Source organism: Heptranchias perlo, chromosome 5 (assembly GCF_035084215.1).
Source record: "Heptranchias perlo isolate sHepPer1 chromosome 5, sHepPer1.hap1, whole genome shotgun sequence".
NCBI lineage: Eukaryota > Metazoa > Chordata > Chondrichthyes > Hexanchiformes > Hexanchidae > Heptranchias > Heptranchias perlo.
Window position 1 is genome coordinate 22,368,720 of NC_090329.1, and position 16,496 is coordinate 22,385,215.

At 43.3% G+C, this 16,496-nt stretch overlaps 1 protein-coding gene across 2 annotated transcripts in view; it reads right to left on the minus strand.

Annotated features, from left to right (window-relative positions):
• The window catches only part of strn (striatin, calmodulin binding protein), an 83,096-nt gene that overhangs the window by 43,329 nt on the left and 23,271 nt on the right, over positions 1 to 16,496 (minus strand). For both annotated transcript variants that reach the window (XM_067984108.1, XM_067984107.1), the window contains exon 2: positions 9,568 to 9,671. In XM_067984108.1, coding sequence (XP_067840209.1) covers positions 9,568 to 9,671 — 104 coding nt within the window. The remainder of the gene's footprint in view (positions 1 to 9,567; positions 9,672 to 16,496) is intronic.

The window sequence follows — 16,496 nt, forward strand, 5'->3', positions numbered from 1 at the left end:
GTTCACAATCTTCCCATAGACCAGAGGTGCATCTTTCTTCACAGGGAGGAGGATACAGGACAGTACAAATTCTCCCACTGTCCACTGGTAAAATATGTGTTAAAGGGAAGAGAAATGCACAGATATTCTTGGGTACTGCATGGGAGACTAGCATAAGTGAACTTGGAAGAATGTATATTGAGTTTACCATCTAAGATCACAAGCATTCTTCCTTCAAGGAAACCCAAAATGGAAATGTGTGTGTTTGCAGTTGCTGACTTAACTGTTAAACATCTTAAAACACCCATTAGATACCTGGCGTTGAGATTTACAAGCTTGGTCTACGTAAATTACGAGCTGGATCAAGTTAATTATTAATATAATGACCATTTAAAAAAATCATTGCAATCAGTCATCCAGGATTAAAAAATGTTAGCTAGGCTACCCCTAATACGCATTTTGTTTGCAGATTAAGTTTGAAACATTATACAGACATACGAGATCCATTATTGCACACTAATCTAGCTATGTTCACTGCCAGTCTGGTATTGTGAATATGTTTAACCTTCTCGGACACAAAAGCAGTCCAAATTATCCTAACTTAATTAGAACAAAAGGAATAAAATCAACTTCTTTGTAAAACAAGTGGCATTTCTTGGATTGCTCCAAATTATACCCGGAAACATTTCAACGTGCTTTATATATTTTGAAGTACAGGGACTACTACACAGTCAAACATAGTAAGTATTTTGCACTTGGATCTCGCAAATGGCAATGAAATAAATGATCAGATAATATGTTTTTGAGAATGTTGTTTGAGGGGGGAATGCTGGTCAGGAGTTCTCTTGTTCTTTGAATAGTCCATAGGATCATTTACACACACCCAAACTGGCAGATAATGTCTTAATTTGACACTCCCAATGCAGTACTGAGGGAGTGCTGCACTGTTGGAGGTGCCGTCTTTTGGACGAGATAGTAATCCGAGGTCACGTCTGCTCTCTCGTGGACATAAAAGGTCCCATGGCATTCGAAGAGGAGCAGGGGAGTTCTCCCAGTGTCCTGGCCAATATTTATCCCTCAACCAATATCACTGAAACAGGTTATCTGGTTATTAACACATTGCGGTTTGTGGGATCTTGCTGTGTGCCGGTTGGCTGCCACGTTCCCCTACATTAGAACAGTGACTACACTTCAAAAAGTACTGTGAAGCGCTTTGGGGTGTCCTGATGTTGTGAAAAGTGCTAGAGAAATGCAAATTCTCTCTCATCTGAGGACAGCACCTGCAACAGTGTAGGGATAAAATTTGGATCAAGGGATATAAAGGGGTGGGCCCCAATTCACCAGTATAAAACGGTCTAAAAGGTACCATTCAGTCTTGTTAGGCTGGAAACAAAACACAAAGCACCATGGGATACTTGACCATGTTAGCCCTTTTCAAACTAACATAGATAGGTTTAGTTGACCAAGGACATTCCAAGCTTTACTTAAGGAATGTTTAGAAGGGGTCTGTTCCTGAGAAGAGATAAGAGTACAAAGGCGTATTGATGAAACATCTGCTGATGGTCTGGGAAAGGAGTCAGTTGGCTGCATAATTCAATAGAGCTTTGTAGTCAAGCAGGCCATGTTCCTGCTGAAGATACCCTTGTTATCACTGTAGGGAGGTAAGAGATAGCTCAAGAATACGAAGTTAGAGTGAAGCCTCTGCAGCCCATAAGCTTCTCACAGGGGGTACTCGAGTTCAAAGGGCAGGCCTAGTAGTTGATTGATTAACCCTATAAACCAATGATGTATCAATATTACCATGTATACACCCCCATTAGTAATTAGTGGGTGTTGTCTAATAAACTGTATAAACTAAGTTGTATTGCCACTTTTCCTTTGAGAACGAGGTCTCCAGCTGGGATGGCCGAGATTGTTCTCCCGTGTGCATTCGTAATAAACTACTGATCTGGGTAACACCTGAGTCTGTTAGTTCTGTTTTACCTTCCAGATTTTCCTCACTTACAAACAGCAATTCAGCACTCCCTCAGTAGTGCACTAGACTGTCAGTGTGGATTATGTGAAGTCCTGAAGTGGGTCATGAACCCACAATCTTCTGACCCAAAGGAATCATTGCCATCAACTGAGCCATTTTTTTTTTGGAGTAGATGCAATGGAGAAGTGACTTTAGCCGTTTTTACAATGCACTAGTGGGCACTGGTTTCGGATGTGCAGAAGGCTGCAACAAGAAATTTGCCTAGATACACTAAGGCCAACGGTGAGGAACATTCACTTTTACCAAGCCGTGGCAAATCCACGATATAAAAGCAGCTTTTGTAAGTAAGCATTACCTGCCTGTTATAGCAAATAGCAACTGGTTGATTGACTCCTAACTTTACATCTCAGTGACTCTCTAATGTTCTTGGAATTTTTTTTAAAATTTGTGATTTCTTAAAAAGTAACTGGATTCTGTCGAAAACTTAATTACCTATTATATACAATGCATTAACTCCAAACACTTATTTTCAGACAAGTAAGAATTTTAATTAAAAGAAACTTGAGCTCAAGGGAAGATCTGCTCTAAACAATGATCAGAACAACCTCTTCTCTGAACAAAGTAAAACCGTTCACATTTATACAGTTTAATTAGTAATGTCTGTCTATCATAGAATATGGGCGTACATGTACATTCTTTATTAGTTCAAGTGGTTAGTCAATCAAGTAGTGAGCCTGCCTCCTCTGGACATCCATAGCTCATTCCTGTTTTGGCACGTAGGCCTGAGAGCACTACCTCCCTAAATTCCGAAGCTGGCTTATCAGTAGGGCTGAAGTCAGTCGACAATTGTGCGTGCGTGCGTGCGTGCTGTAGCTACCCCATGTATGGGAGTCAAGGAGTTAACATTGGTCATGCATTTCTTTTCTTCTTTATGGTCAAGTAACTGTTCACGTATTTCTACATTAATGTGGTCTTTATGGTTTTCCACAATTCTCTAAAATGTAAGAGAACAAGGCTGCATTCAAAATAAAATTAATATGGAAATTAAATTGATACTCAAACTTGATGTTAACATGAGGTGGAACATTTCCTTTGCATTAGGTATAGTGAAGTCATAAACACATTTATAAAGATTACAATTTTTCTACACCATCGCACACAAGAATCCTCCCTCTAATGTTACAAATCTTTTACCATGAGTGCCAAATGCAGTGTGCCAATACCAATTTGACTCCAACTTCTCTAAACTGGGTTGAAAATAAAAGCTTAATTGTTGAGATGACCATATGTTTGTAAACATGTAGATTTGTGTGTCCAGATTAGAGGCTGGGCATTCAGCTGTGAGTGGTTCACCTCCTGACTCCCCAAAACCTCTCCACTACCTACAAGGCACAAGTCAGAAGTGTGATGGAATACTCTCCACTTGCCTGGATGGGTGCAGCTCCAACAACACTCAAGAAGCTTGACACCATCCAGGATAAAGCTGTCTGCCTTATCAGCACCTTATCCACTAGCCTAAACATCCACTACTGGCGTATTGTGGCTATAGGGTGCACTATCTACAGGACTGCACTGCAGCAACTTGCTAAGAGTTCTTTGGCAGCACCTCCCAAACACACAACCTCCACTACCTAGAAGGACATGGGCAGCAGGTGCATGGGAACACCATCACCTCCAAGTCAGACACCATCCTGACTTGGACATGTATCACTGTTCCTTCATCGTCATTGGGTCAAAATCCTAGAAATCCCTACCTAGAATCATAGAAATTTATACGGTCCACAGGAGAGACAGGGAACATGGAAGAGGGGGAAGAGTAGCCTTAATGATTAGAGATGAAATCACTTCAATGATAAAGGAGGATATAACGAGAGGTAAGCAGCCAACAGAGACCTTATGGGTTGAATTGAGAAATAGGAAAGGATCTAAGACTATAGTGGGAATTGTGTATAGGACCCCTGGCAGCAGCTCTGAAGTGCTAGATTGTATAAATGCAGAGATTAGACAAGCGTGTAACAAAGACATAGTGGTCTTAATGGGGGACTTTAACCTTCACATAAATTGGGAAAAGCAGACGAGCAACTGTCAGAAAGGTAGTGAATTTGAGTGTGTTCGGGATAGTTTTCTACAGCAGTATGTCCTGGAGGCAACAAGGGGGCAAGCCATACCAGATTTAGTAATGAGTAATGAACCAGATTTGGTTAATGGCTTAACTGTACGTGAACATCTATCCAATAGCGATCATAACATGATCGAGTTCAATGTAGTGTTTGAAAGGGAAAAAAGTGAGTCAGCTGCTAAGATTCTAGACTTGGGTAAGGCCGACTTCAATGGGATGAGAGAGACTGTCCACAGAAAACTGGGCAAATCTATTAATGGGAAATGTTTAAAGGAACATTTAACATGATACAGAATCGGTTTATACCCGAGGGGCAAGAACTCTACTTGCCAAAAAAAACAGCCATGGACAACTAAAGAGGTACGGGACAGTATAAGACATAAGGAAAGGGCATACAAAAAGGCAAAAAATGGCACAGATCCTGGCGAATGGGAAAGATACAAAGATCAACAAAGGGTCACAAAACAGATAGTAAGAACTACAAAAAGAGTATGAAAAGAAACTTGCAAGGGATATCAAAACCAATACGAAGAACTTTTATAGTTATATTAGGAAAAAGAGGGTGGTCAGGAGCAGTGTTGGCCCCTTAAAAACTGAAAGTGGGGATAGTGTCATTGACAATGGGGAAATGGCGGACATGTTGAACGATTACTTTGCGTCAGTATTTACAGTAGAAAAAGAGGATAGCATGCTGGAAATCCCAAGAAAACTAATATTGAATCGGGGTCAATAAAATGAACATAAGTAAAGCAACAGTAATGAAGAAAATAATAGCACTAAAAAGAGTGACAAATCCCCAGGACCAGATGGTTTCCTTCCCAGGGTTTTAAAGGAAGTAGGTGAGCACATTGCAGATGCCCCAACTATAATCTTTCGAAGTTCTCTAGATTCAGGAACTGTCCCTCTGGATTGGAAAATTGCACATGTCTCTCCGCTTTTTAAGAAAGGAGAGAGCGGGAAACCAGGGAATTAGAGACCAGTTAGCCTAACATCTGTTGTGGGGAAAATGCTGGAGTCTATAATTAAGGATAGGGTGACTGAACACCTCGAGAATTTTCAGTTAATCAGAGAGAGCCAGCATGGATTTGTGAAAGGTAGGTCGTGCCTGACAAACCTAACTGAATTTTTTGAAGCGGTGACTAAAGTAGTGGACAGGGGAACGTCAATGGATGTTATTTATATGGACTTCCAGAAGGCATTTGATAAGGTCCCATATAAGAGACTGTTAGTTAAGATAGAAGCCCATGGAATCGAGGGAAAAGTACGGACTTGGTTAGGAAGTTGGCTGAGCGAAAGGCGACAGAGAGTAGGGATAATGGGTAGGTACACACATTGGCGGGATGTGACTAGTGGAGTCCCGCAGGGATCTGTCTTGGGGCCTCAATTATTCACAATATTTATTAACGACTTAGATGAAGGCATAGAAAGTCTCATATCTAAGTTGGCCGATGACACAAAGATTGGTGGCATTGTAAGCAGTGTAGATGAAAACATAAAATTACAAAGCGATATTGATAGATTAGGTGCTTGGGCAAAACTGTGGCAAATGGAATTCAATGTAGACAAATGTGAGGTCATCCACTTTGGATTAAAAAAGGATAGAACAGGGTACTTTCTAAATGGTAAAAAGTTAAAAACAGAGAATGTCCAAAGGGACTTAGGGGTTCAGGTACATAGATCATTGAAGTGTCATGAACAGGTGCAGAAAATAATCAAGACGACTAATGGAATGCTGGCCTTGATATCTAGAGGACGAGAGTACAAGGGGGCAGAAGTTATGCTGCAGCTATACAAAACCCTGGTTAGACCGCATCTGGAGTACTGTGAGCAGTTCTGGGCACCGCACCTTCGGAAGGACATATTGGCCTAGGAGGGAGTGCAGCGTAGGTTTACTAGAATGATACCCGGACTTCAAGGGTTAAGTTACGAGGAGAGATTACACAAATTGGGGTTGTATTCTCTGGAGTTTCGAAGGTTAAGGGGTGATCTGATCGAAGTTTAAGATATTAAGGGGAACGGATAGGGTGGATAGAGAGAAACTATTTCCGCTGGTTGGGGATTCTAGGAGTAGGGAGCACAGTCTAAAAATTAGAGCCAGACCTTTCAGGAGCGAGATTAGAAAACATTTCTACACACAAAGGGTGGTAGAAGTTTGGAACTCTCTTCCGCAAACAGCAATTGATACTAGCTCAATTGCTAAATTTAAATCTGAGATAGATAACTTTTTGGCAAAGGTATTAAAGGATATGGGCCAAAGGCAGGTATATGGAGTTGGATCACAGATCAGCCATGATCTTATCAAATGGCGGAGCAGGCACGAGGGACTGAATGGCCTACTCCTGTTCCTATGTTCCTATTATGGCACAGAAGGAGGCCATTTGGCCCATCATGTCTCTGCTGGCCGAAAAAGAGCTATCCAGCCTAATCCCACTTTCCAACTCATGGTCCGTAGCCTTGTAGGTTACAGCACTTAAAGTGCATACCCAGTTCATTTTTAAAATGCGATGAGGGTTTCTACCTCTACCACCCTTTTAGGCAGTGAGTTCCAGACCCCTACCTCCCTCTGGGTGAAAAAAATTCTCCTCAGCTCCTCTCTAATCTTTCTACCAATTACTTTAAATCTATGCCCCCTGGTTATTGACCCTCTAAGGGAAATAGGTCCTTCCTATCCACTCTACCTAGGCCCCTCATAATTTTATACACCTCAATTAAATTCTCCCTCAGCCTCCTCTGCTCCAAAGAAAACAACCCCAGCCTATCCAATCTTTCCTCACAGCTAAAATTCTCCAGTCCTGGCAACATCCTCGTAAATCTCCTCTGTACCCTCTCTAATACAATCACATCTTTCCTGTCATGTGGCGACCAGAACTGTATGCAGTGTTCAAGTTGTGGTCTAACTAGTGTTTTATACAGTTGTAGCATAACCTCCCTGCTCTTATATGCTATGCCTCGGCTAATAAAGGGAAGTATCCCATATGCCTTCTTAACCACCTTATCTACCTGTCCTGCTACCTTCAGGGATCTGTGGACATGCACTACAAAGTCCCCATGTTCCTCTACACCTCTCAGTATCCTCCCATTTATTGTGTCTCCCTATTGTGTTTGCCCTCCCCAAATGCATTACCTCACACTTCTCTGGATTGAATTCCATTTGCCACTTTTCTGCCCACCTGACCAGTCTAAAGCTTTCCTCCTCACTACCAACCACACGGCCAATTTTTGTATCATCTGCAAACTTCTTAAACATAGGGGGCATGCTTAGGTCTAAATCATTAATATATACCACAAAAAGCAAGGGACCTAGTACTGAGCACTGTGGAACCCCAATGGAAACAGCCTTCCGGTCACAAATCCATTCGTCGGCCATTACCCTTTGCTTCCTACCACTGAGTCAATTTTGGCTCCAACTTGCCACTTTCCCTTGGATCCAATGGGCTTGTACTTTTTTGATCAGTCTTCCAAGTGGGACCTTGTCAAAAGCCTTGCTAAAATCCATGTAGACTACATCAAACGCGCTACCCTCATCGATCCTCCTAGTTACCTCCTCAAAAAATTCAGTTAGTCAGACATGACCTTCTCTTAACAAATCCATGCTGACTTAATCCGTGCCTTTCCAAATGACGATTAATACTGTCCCTCAGAATTGTTTCCAATAATTTGCCCACCAGAGGATAGGCTGACTGGCCTGCAATTATTCTGTCTCTTTCTCCCTTTTTAAACAACAGTACAATGTTAGCAACCCTCCAATCCTCCGGCACCACGCCTGTAGCCAGGTAGGATTGGAAAATGATGATCAGAGCCTCCGCTATTTTCTCCCTTGCTTTTCTCAACAGCCTTGGATTCATTTCATCCCGGCCTGGTGATTTGTCTACTTTCAAGGATGCTAAACCCCTTAATACTTCCTCTCTCACTATGCTTATCCCATCCAATATTTCACACTACTCCTCCTGAACTACAATGTCTGCATCGTCCCTCCTCTTTTGTGAAGACAGGTGCAAAGTATTCATACCGACATCTTCCACCTCCACACAGAGACCAAAAAGGTAACCTAATAGGCCCTACTCTTTCCTTAGTTATCCTCTTGCTCTTTATGTATTTATAAAACATCTTTGGGTTTTCCTTGATTTTACTTGCCAGTATTTTTTCGTGCCCTCTCTCTGCTTTCCTAATTTCCTTTTTAATTTAATCCCTGCATTTTCTCTACTCCTCTAGGCTTTCTGCAGTATTGAGCTCTCGGTATCCGACATAAGCTTCCCTTTTTTGCCTTGTCTTACCCTCTATACTCCTAGACATCCAGGGGTCTCTAGATTTGGCAGTCCCACTCTTTTTCTTTGTGGAAACATATTTGTTCTGAACCCTCACTATCTCCCCTTTGAATGCCTTCCACTGCTCTTGACACTGATTTACCTTCAAGTAGCTGTTTCCTGTCCACTTTTGTTAAATCATCTCAGCTTAGTAAAATTTGCCGTTCCCCAATTTAGAATTTTTACTCCTGTTCTATCTTTGTCCTTTTCCATAACTATGCTAAATCTAACTGAATTGTGATCATTACAACCAAAATGCTCTCCCACTGATACTCCGTCCACCTGCCCAGTTTCATTCCCTAAAACTAAGTCCAGAACTGCCTCCTCTCTTGTTGGGCCTCACCCTCCTTTTTTAATCCCCCTCTCTATCTCGTCTGAAAACCCTGTAACCAGGAACGTTGAGCTGCCATTCCTGCCCCTCTTTAAGCCATGTTTCAGTAATAGCTAAGATATCATACTTCCACCTGGCTTTCTGTGCCCTCAGCTCAACTGCCTTATTCACTAGACTCCTAACAGCATTACAGGAGTATCTTCAACAAAAGGCCCACCTTCTCGGGGCAACTAGGGATGGGCAATAAATGCCAGCCTTGCCAGCAACACCCACATCCCCAGAATTAATATTAACTAGAATAACAAGATTCTAAATCAAAAACCCTTGACACGCATGAATTGATAAAAGTAGTTTAACTTTTTGAATACTAAATAAAAGGGATAACCTTTTAACTTGCACACACCAAACCATTTCTGGTTTCTGTATCCCTACATAATGAAAAGGTGACTATCCAACTAAAGAGATGCTCTGCAATACCAAAATAACTTGAGCTTAAGCTTCTATGTTTCAAAAGTTATAAAATTGGCTTTCAGCCTACTTTTGCTGCTGAATATTAAATGAAATTGTTTCAAAATTCTTAAATCAAATGTTAAAAGCATTAAGCTGTGCAGACTTACTTTTTTTTAAATGAATACAAAAATAAAATTATCTATAACTCTATATTGAAACTGGTAGAACATTTTGCATGGAAATCTGTTTAACCAGATGCAAATCTATAGGAATAGTTTATAATATTTGTTTCACAGTAACGGGGAACTTCAAAGGGAAGCATTTTATAACCAGTGTTTTATTCTACTGAAGTAATTTTTTTTTGCTACATCTAGATTACAGCTTGAATAGAAATTTTTAAAAGCCACACCTTTCCTGCTTTAAAGCATATTCAAGCATTTTAATTCTTCTGACCAAATCCTTCTTCAAGTTCTCCTGGCCTTTCCTCTCCCCTTGTAAGAAAGAAATCTGTGCCTGAAAGGAAAAAGCAGAAGAGGATCAACCACCTCAATTCAAATGTAGGGAAAAGGTGCAGGTTAGCACATTTCTAGATTTCAAAGCAATGAAAACATTTCTCTAGTTGGGCAAAAATGCACCATCTCAGCAAAGAAGAATTGGTAATCACTGTACATGGTGTAAATACAGGTCATTCAAGATTTATTTTTAAAAATTCAAAAATGTAATCCTAGGCGGTAAAAGATGAATCACAGACTATGTGTCAACACAACTTTAGTCCCTTTCTGTGTTCTAGCTCTTTTTCAGTTTCTATATATTCTTAAAATTATACCCACTGAATTACAATAGGCAAGTTATCTCTAGTTAGTTTGAGGGCGGCTCCTCCACTTATATAACTAAGCTTAGGCTATTGTACAAAGACCAGAAATTTAACTCACAAGCATCCTTAGTTTCACTTTATCTTCACAGTCCTTTAAACATACCATATACACATGTACCAAATACATTAACCAGATGACAGTTCTCATCCCATGAAATAAGACTGCAAATTTCAGTTCTGATCAAATTTCAATCACTTTAGTTGAACATCGCCATCGACTATAAGGATTGCAGTCAAAGGTCCTGTTTAGTTATAAAGTAAGCACATAGGCAAGGGCATATCTACACATGATTGCATGCTAACGACGCTGTACCGCCAAAATCTAGGAATATCACTTCCTTATAGTGGAGAAAGAGTGCCTCCTCATGTGAAGCAAAACTGTACTGATCACAAATTACTGGCAACATCCATATAATTTGGTTACACTTTCCTCATCAACCCACATCTTTTAAGATGTGGAAGGCAAGAGGAAATTATTTCTCCAAAAGGAACAAGGAACCTTTGATTTCTCCAGAATGTATATACAGCATTAAATACACAGGCGTTTTTAAATACACGTACAAGCACTGAAAACTATATATGTCATCTGGAATTGATGCACAGATTACAGGGATGTACGTATGTTTACTGTTGGTCTGGAGACAGTGTTATGTGCTATGGTGCTTAATTGTTTTATATGAATTTCCCTCAGCGACAAGCTCTGGGTTGAGTTTTGAGTCACCCAGAGGTGACCAAAGAGAATTACTTCAGTCTTTCCAATGTTTAGCTGGAGGACTTTATGGCTCACCCAGGACTGGATGTCAGACAAGTAGTCTGACAGCACAAAGGCAATGGAGGGCTGAGAGGCAGCGCTAGCTGATCCCAAGTTTCGACAGATGGTGTCACCAAGGGGCAGCACATAGATAAGGAAGGGATGGGACTACGGATGGATCCTCGAGGGGCTCTGGAGGTGACAATGCAGGCCTGGGAATGGAAGCCATTGCTGGAGATGCTCTGGCTACTAGCAGATATATAAGTGGAACCAAGTGAGGGTCGCCCCACTCAGCTGGACAATAGAAGTTTGGAAGAGGATAGTGTGGTTGACTATGCTGAAGGCTGCAGAGGGGTTGAGAATGACAAGGAAGGATAATACACCACAATCACAGAGAATGTCATTTGTGACTTTATTAAGAGCCATTTTGGTGCTGCAGGAGGGGTAGACATCTCATTGGAGGGATTCAAACAGGGAGTTGGAGATCTGGGAGACAACAACACGTTCAAGGACTTCAAAGAGTAAAGAAGGTTTGGAGATGGGGCATTAGTTAGTGAGTACAGTGGATTTAAGGATGTTTTTTTTTTGAGGGGTCAAGGAGGCCAGTTTTGAAAGGGAGGAGGACAACACGTGAGGAGAGGGAACTATTTATATCAGCTAGCTTGGGACCCATGAAGGGAATTTGAGTGGTCAGGAGTTTGGTGGGAATGGGATCAAGGGAGCAGGAAGTGGGCCTGAGACAAGATGAGCGTGGAGATTTCTTACCGTCTAATATCTGCAAGGCTTTTGGAGGAAATAGTCTTTCATAGACGACCGGTTGCTAAGCTTAGGTGGGCATTGCAATTCTTGTGTTTGGCCATGGGCTGAAGCTGAACTGACAATATGGCGAAAGATTGCCATATATTTTCCAGTCCAAAAAAATCTCTGAATAAAGACATGTCATTAAAATTCAGACAACAGTTTACCTCATCACAGAATCATTTGACAACCCTCTGTTCACATCTCATCCAGGCCTCACTTATCTATTAATAATACTTTGTGAATAATTCAATTAGAACTTAGGCTAAAGCTTCTGCCCCCTGGCTAATCTACATATCAACAAACTGTCTGCATCTTTCAGACAGCTCGTCACATAGAAAATGTGGATGAATCAGCATAGTTTCCTGTATTCGCCACTCCCAGAGATGAAGAAATTATTTTACAGACATAGTTGTCAAAGCCAATTTTAATTCTCATTTACTATTTTTAAAGTTACATTAAAAGAAAATGCATAACCCTTCTCCTATTTGAAGAATGAAAACTCTGCTTTTGTCATATTCACATCTCAATTATTCCATCCTAGCCTGCTGTCCTCTGGGGAATACCCCTCCACTGCCCCAGCAGCATAGAGGAACAGGTGATCATCTCAATCCATACCTATTCCTCAAACCATCATTTACATTCACAACTAGATATTCAATCAACTTCTTTAAAAAGAACTACAATGAAATCAAGAATTCTATGGACTGTTTTTTATTCCCTCATGGGATGCGGGCATCGCTGACAAGGCCAGCACTTATTGCCTATCCCCAATTGCCCTCGAGAAGGTGGTGGTGAGCCGCCGCCTTGAACCGCTGCAATCCATGTGGTGAAGGTTCTCCCACAGTACTGTTCGGTAGGGAGTTCCAGGATTTTGACCCCGCGATGAAGGAACGGCGATATATTTCCAAGTCGGGATGGTATGTGACTTGGAGGGGAACGTCCAGGTGGCGTTGTTCCCATGTGCTTGCTGCCCTTGTCCTTCTAGGTGGTACAGGTCGTGGGTTTGGGACCTGCTGTCGAAGAAACTTTGGCGAGTTGCTGCAGTGCATCCTATAGATGGTATGCTGATGGTGAAGGGAGTGAAAGTTTAGGGTGGTGGATGGGGTACCAATCAAGTGGGCTGCTTTGTCCTAGATGGTGTCGAGCTTCTTGAGTGCTGTTGGAGCTGCACTCATCCAGGCAAGTGGAGAGTATTCCATCACACTCCTGACTTGTGCCTTGTAGATGGTGGAAAGGCTTTGGGAAGTCAGGAGGTGAGTCACTCATCGCAGAATACCCAGCCTCTGACCTGCTCTTGTAGCCACAGTATTTATGTGGCTGGTCCAGTTAAGTTTCTGGTCAATGGTGACCCCCAGGATGTTGATAGTGGGGGATTCGACGACAGTAATGCCGTTGAGAATCAAGGGGAGGTAGTTAGACTTTCTCTTGTTGGAGATGGTCATTGCCTGGCACTTGTCTGGCACAAATGTTACTTGCCACTTATGAGCCCAAGCCTGGATGTTGTCCAGGTCTTGCTGCATGCGGGCATGGACTGCTTCATTATCTGAGTGGTTGTGAATGGAACTGAACACTGTGCAACCATCAGCGAACATCCCCATTTCTGACCTTATGAGGGAGGGAAGGTCATTGATGAAGCAGCTGAAGATGGTTGGGCCTAGGACACTGCCCTGAGGTACTCCTGCAGCAATGTCCTGGGGCTGAGATGATTGGCCTCCAACAACCACTACCATCTTCCTTTGTGCTAGGTATGACTTCAGCCACTGGAGCGTTTTCCCCGATCCCCATTGACTTCAATTTTACTAGGGCTCCTTGGTGCCACACTCGGTCAAATGCTGCCTTGATGTCAAAGGCAGTCATTCTCACCTCACCTCACCTCTGGGATTCAGCTCTTTTGTCCATGTTTGGACCAAGGCTGTAATGAGGTCTGGAGCCGAGCGGTACTGGCGGAACCCAATCTGAGCATCGGTGAGAAGGTACCGCTTGATAACACTGTCGACGACAACTTCCATCACTTTGAGAGGAGACTGATGGGGCGGTAATTGGCCGGATTGGATTTGTCCTACTTTTTGTGGACAGGACATACTGGGCAATTTTCCACATTGTCTGGTAGATGCCAGTGCTGTAGCTGTACCGGAACAGTTTGGCTAGAGGCACGGCTAGTTTTGGAGCACAAGACTTCAACACTATAGCCTTTGTTGTATACAGTGCACTCAGCCGTTTCTTGATATTACGTGGAGTGAAACGAATTGGCTGAAGACTGGCTTCTGTCATGGTGGGGACATTGGGAGGAGGCTGAGATGGATCATCCACTCGGCATTTCTCGCTGAAGATGGTTGCAAACGCTTCAGCCTTGTCTTTTGCACTCGCTTGCTGCACTCTGCCTCCCAAAGATACACAAAGCCAACACACCCGGACGTCCTATCGTATCAGGCAACGGAACCCTGTGTGAGAACCTCTCTGGATACATCGAGGGCATCCTGAAACCCATCGTACAGGGAACCCCCAGCTTCTGTCGCGACACTACAGACTTCCTACAAAAACTCAGTACCCACGGACCAGTTGAACCAGGAACACTTCTCACCACGATGGATGTCTCGGCACTCTACACCAGTATCCCCCACGATGACGGCATCGCTGCGACAGCATCAATACTCAACACCAACAACAGCCAATCTCCAGACGCCATCCTACAACTCATCCGTTTCATCCTGGATCACAATGTCTTCACCTTCGATAACCAGTTCTTTACCCAAACACACGGAACAGCCATGGGGACCAAATTCGCACCCCAATACGCCAACATTTTCATGCACAAGTTCGAGCAGGACTTCTTCACTGCACAAGACCTCCAACCAACACTATACACCAGATACATCGACGACATTTTCTTTCTATGGACCCACGGCAAGGAATCACTAAAGAGACTACACGATAACATCAACAAGTTCCATCCCACCATCAAGCTCACCATGGACTACTCCTCAGAATCAGTTTCTTTCTTGGACACACGAATCTCCATCAAAGACGGGCACCTCAGCACCTCACTCTACCGCAAGCCCACGGACAACCTCACGATGCTCCACTTTTCCAGCTTCCACCCTAACCACGTCAAAGAGGCCATCCCCTATGGACAGGCCCTGCGAATACACAGGGTCTGCTCAGACGAGGAGGAACGCGATGGACACCTACAGACGCTGAAAGACGCCCTAGTAAGAACGGGATATGACGCTCGACTCATCGATCGACAGTTCCGACGGGCCACAGCAAAAAATCGCATAGACCTCCTCAGGAGACTAACACGGGACGCAACCAACAGAGTACCCTTTGTCGTCCAGTACTTCCCCGGAGCGGAGAAACTACGCCATGTTCTCCGCAGCCTTCAACATGTCATCAATGAGGACAAACACCTCGCTATGGCCATCCCCACACCTCCACTACTCGCCTTTAAACAGCCACCCAACCTCAAACAGACCATCGTTCGCAGCAAATTACCTAGCTTTCAAGAGAACAGCGTCCACGACACCACACAACCCTGCCACGGTAACCTCTGCAAGACATGCCAGATCATCGACACAGATACCACCATCACACGAGAGGACACCACCCACCAGGTGCATGGTTCATACTCCTGTGACTCTGCCAACGTTGTCTACCTCATACGTTGCAGGAAAGGATGCCCCAGAGCATGGTACATTGGCGAGACCATGCAGACGCTGCGACAACGGATGAACGGACACCGCGCAACAATCGCCAAACAGGAGGGTTCCCTCCCAGTCGGGGAACACTTCAGCAGTCATGGACATTCATCCACCGACCTTCGGGTAAGCGTTCTCCAAGGCGGCCTTCGAGACACACGACAACGCAAAATCGTCGAGCAGAAATTGATAGCCAAGTTCCGCACCCATGAGGACGGCCTCAACCGGGATCTTGGGTTCATGTCACGCTACACGTTACCCCACCAGCGAACAAATGTTATCTGTTTTTAATATAACGGGTCAGTTGCTGTCTTTTCTATGTTTCTACCTCTCTATCTCTGTTTTTTTTTTGTTTGTTGTTTTTTTTTTGGTGATTTGTATATTCTGTGAGACCTGGCAGGTAACACCTGTCTGTCTGCACACTGATTGCCTTGGCAACGGGCAGTTGAAAAAACTGTCTGTACTCACCAAGCATTGTTCTGTGAATTATAAATGCGATTTCATTTCGAGGATTTCATTTCACGTCGTTCACCTGACGAAGGGGGAAGCCTCCGAAAGCTTGTGAATTTAAAATAAAATTGCTGGACTATAACTTGGTGTTGTAAAATTGTTTACAATTGTCAACCCCAGTCCATCACCGGCATCTCCACATCATGCCATCATTAGGGATGGGGATGTTTACAGAGCCTCCTCCTTCCCTTAGTTGTTTAATTATCCACCACCAATCACAACTGGATGTGGCAGAACTGCAGAGCTTTGATCTGATCAGTTGATTGTGAAATCGCTTAGTCTATAGTACGTTGCTTCTGCTGTTTAGCATGCATGTAAGTCCTGTGTTGTAGCTTCGCCAGATTGGCACCTCATTTTTAGGTACGCCTGGTGCTGCTCCTGGCATGCTCTTCTGTACTCCTCATTGAACCAGGGTTGATCCCCTGCTTGTTGGTAATGGTAGAGTGATGAATATGCTGGGCCATGAGGTTACAGATTGTGCTGGAATACAATTCTGCTGCTGATGGCCCACAGTGTCTCATGGATGCCCAGTTTTGAGGTGCTAGATCTGTTCTGAATCTATCCCATTTAGCATGGTATTAGTGCCACACAACACGTCAGATGGTGTCCTCAGTGCGAAGACGGGACTTCATCTACACAAGGACTATGCGGTGGTCACTCCTACCAATACTGTCATGGACTGATGCATCTGCGACAGGTAGATTGGT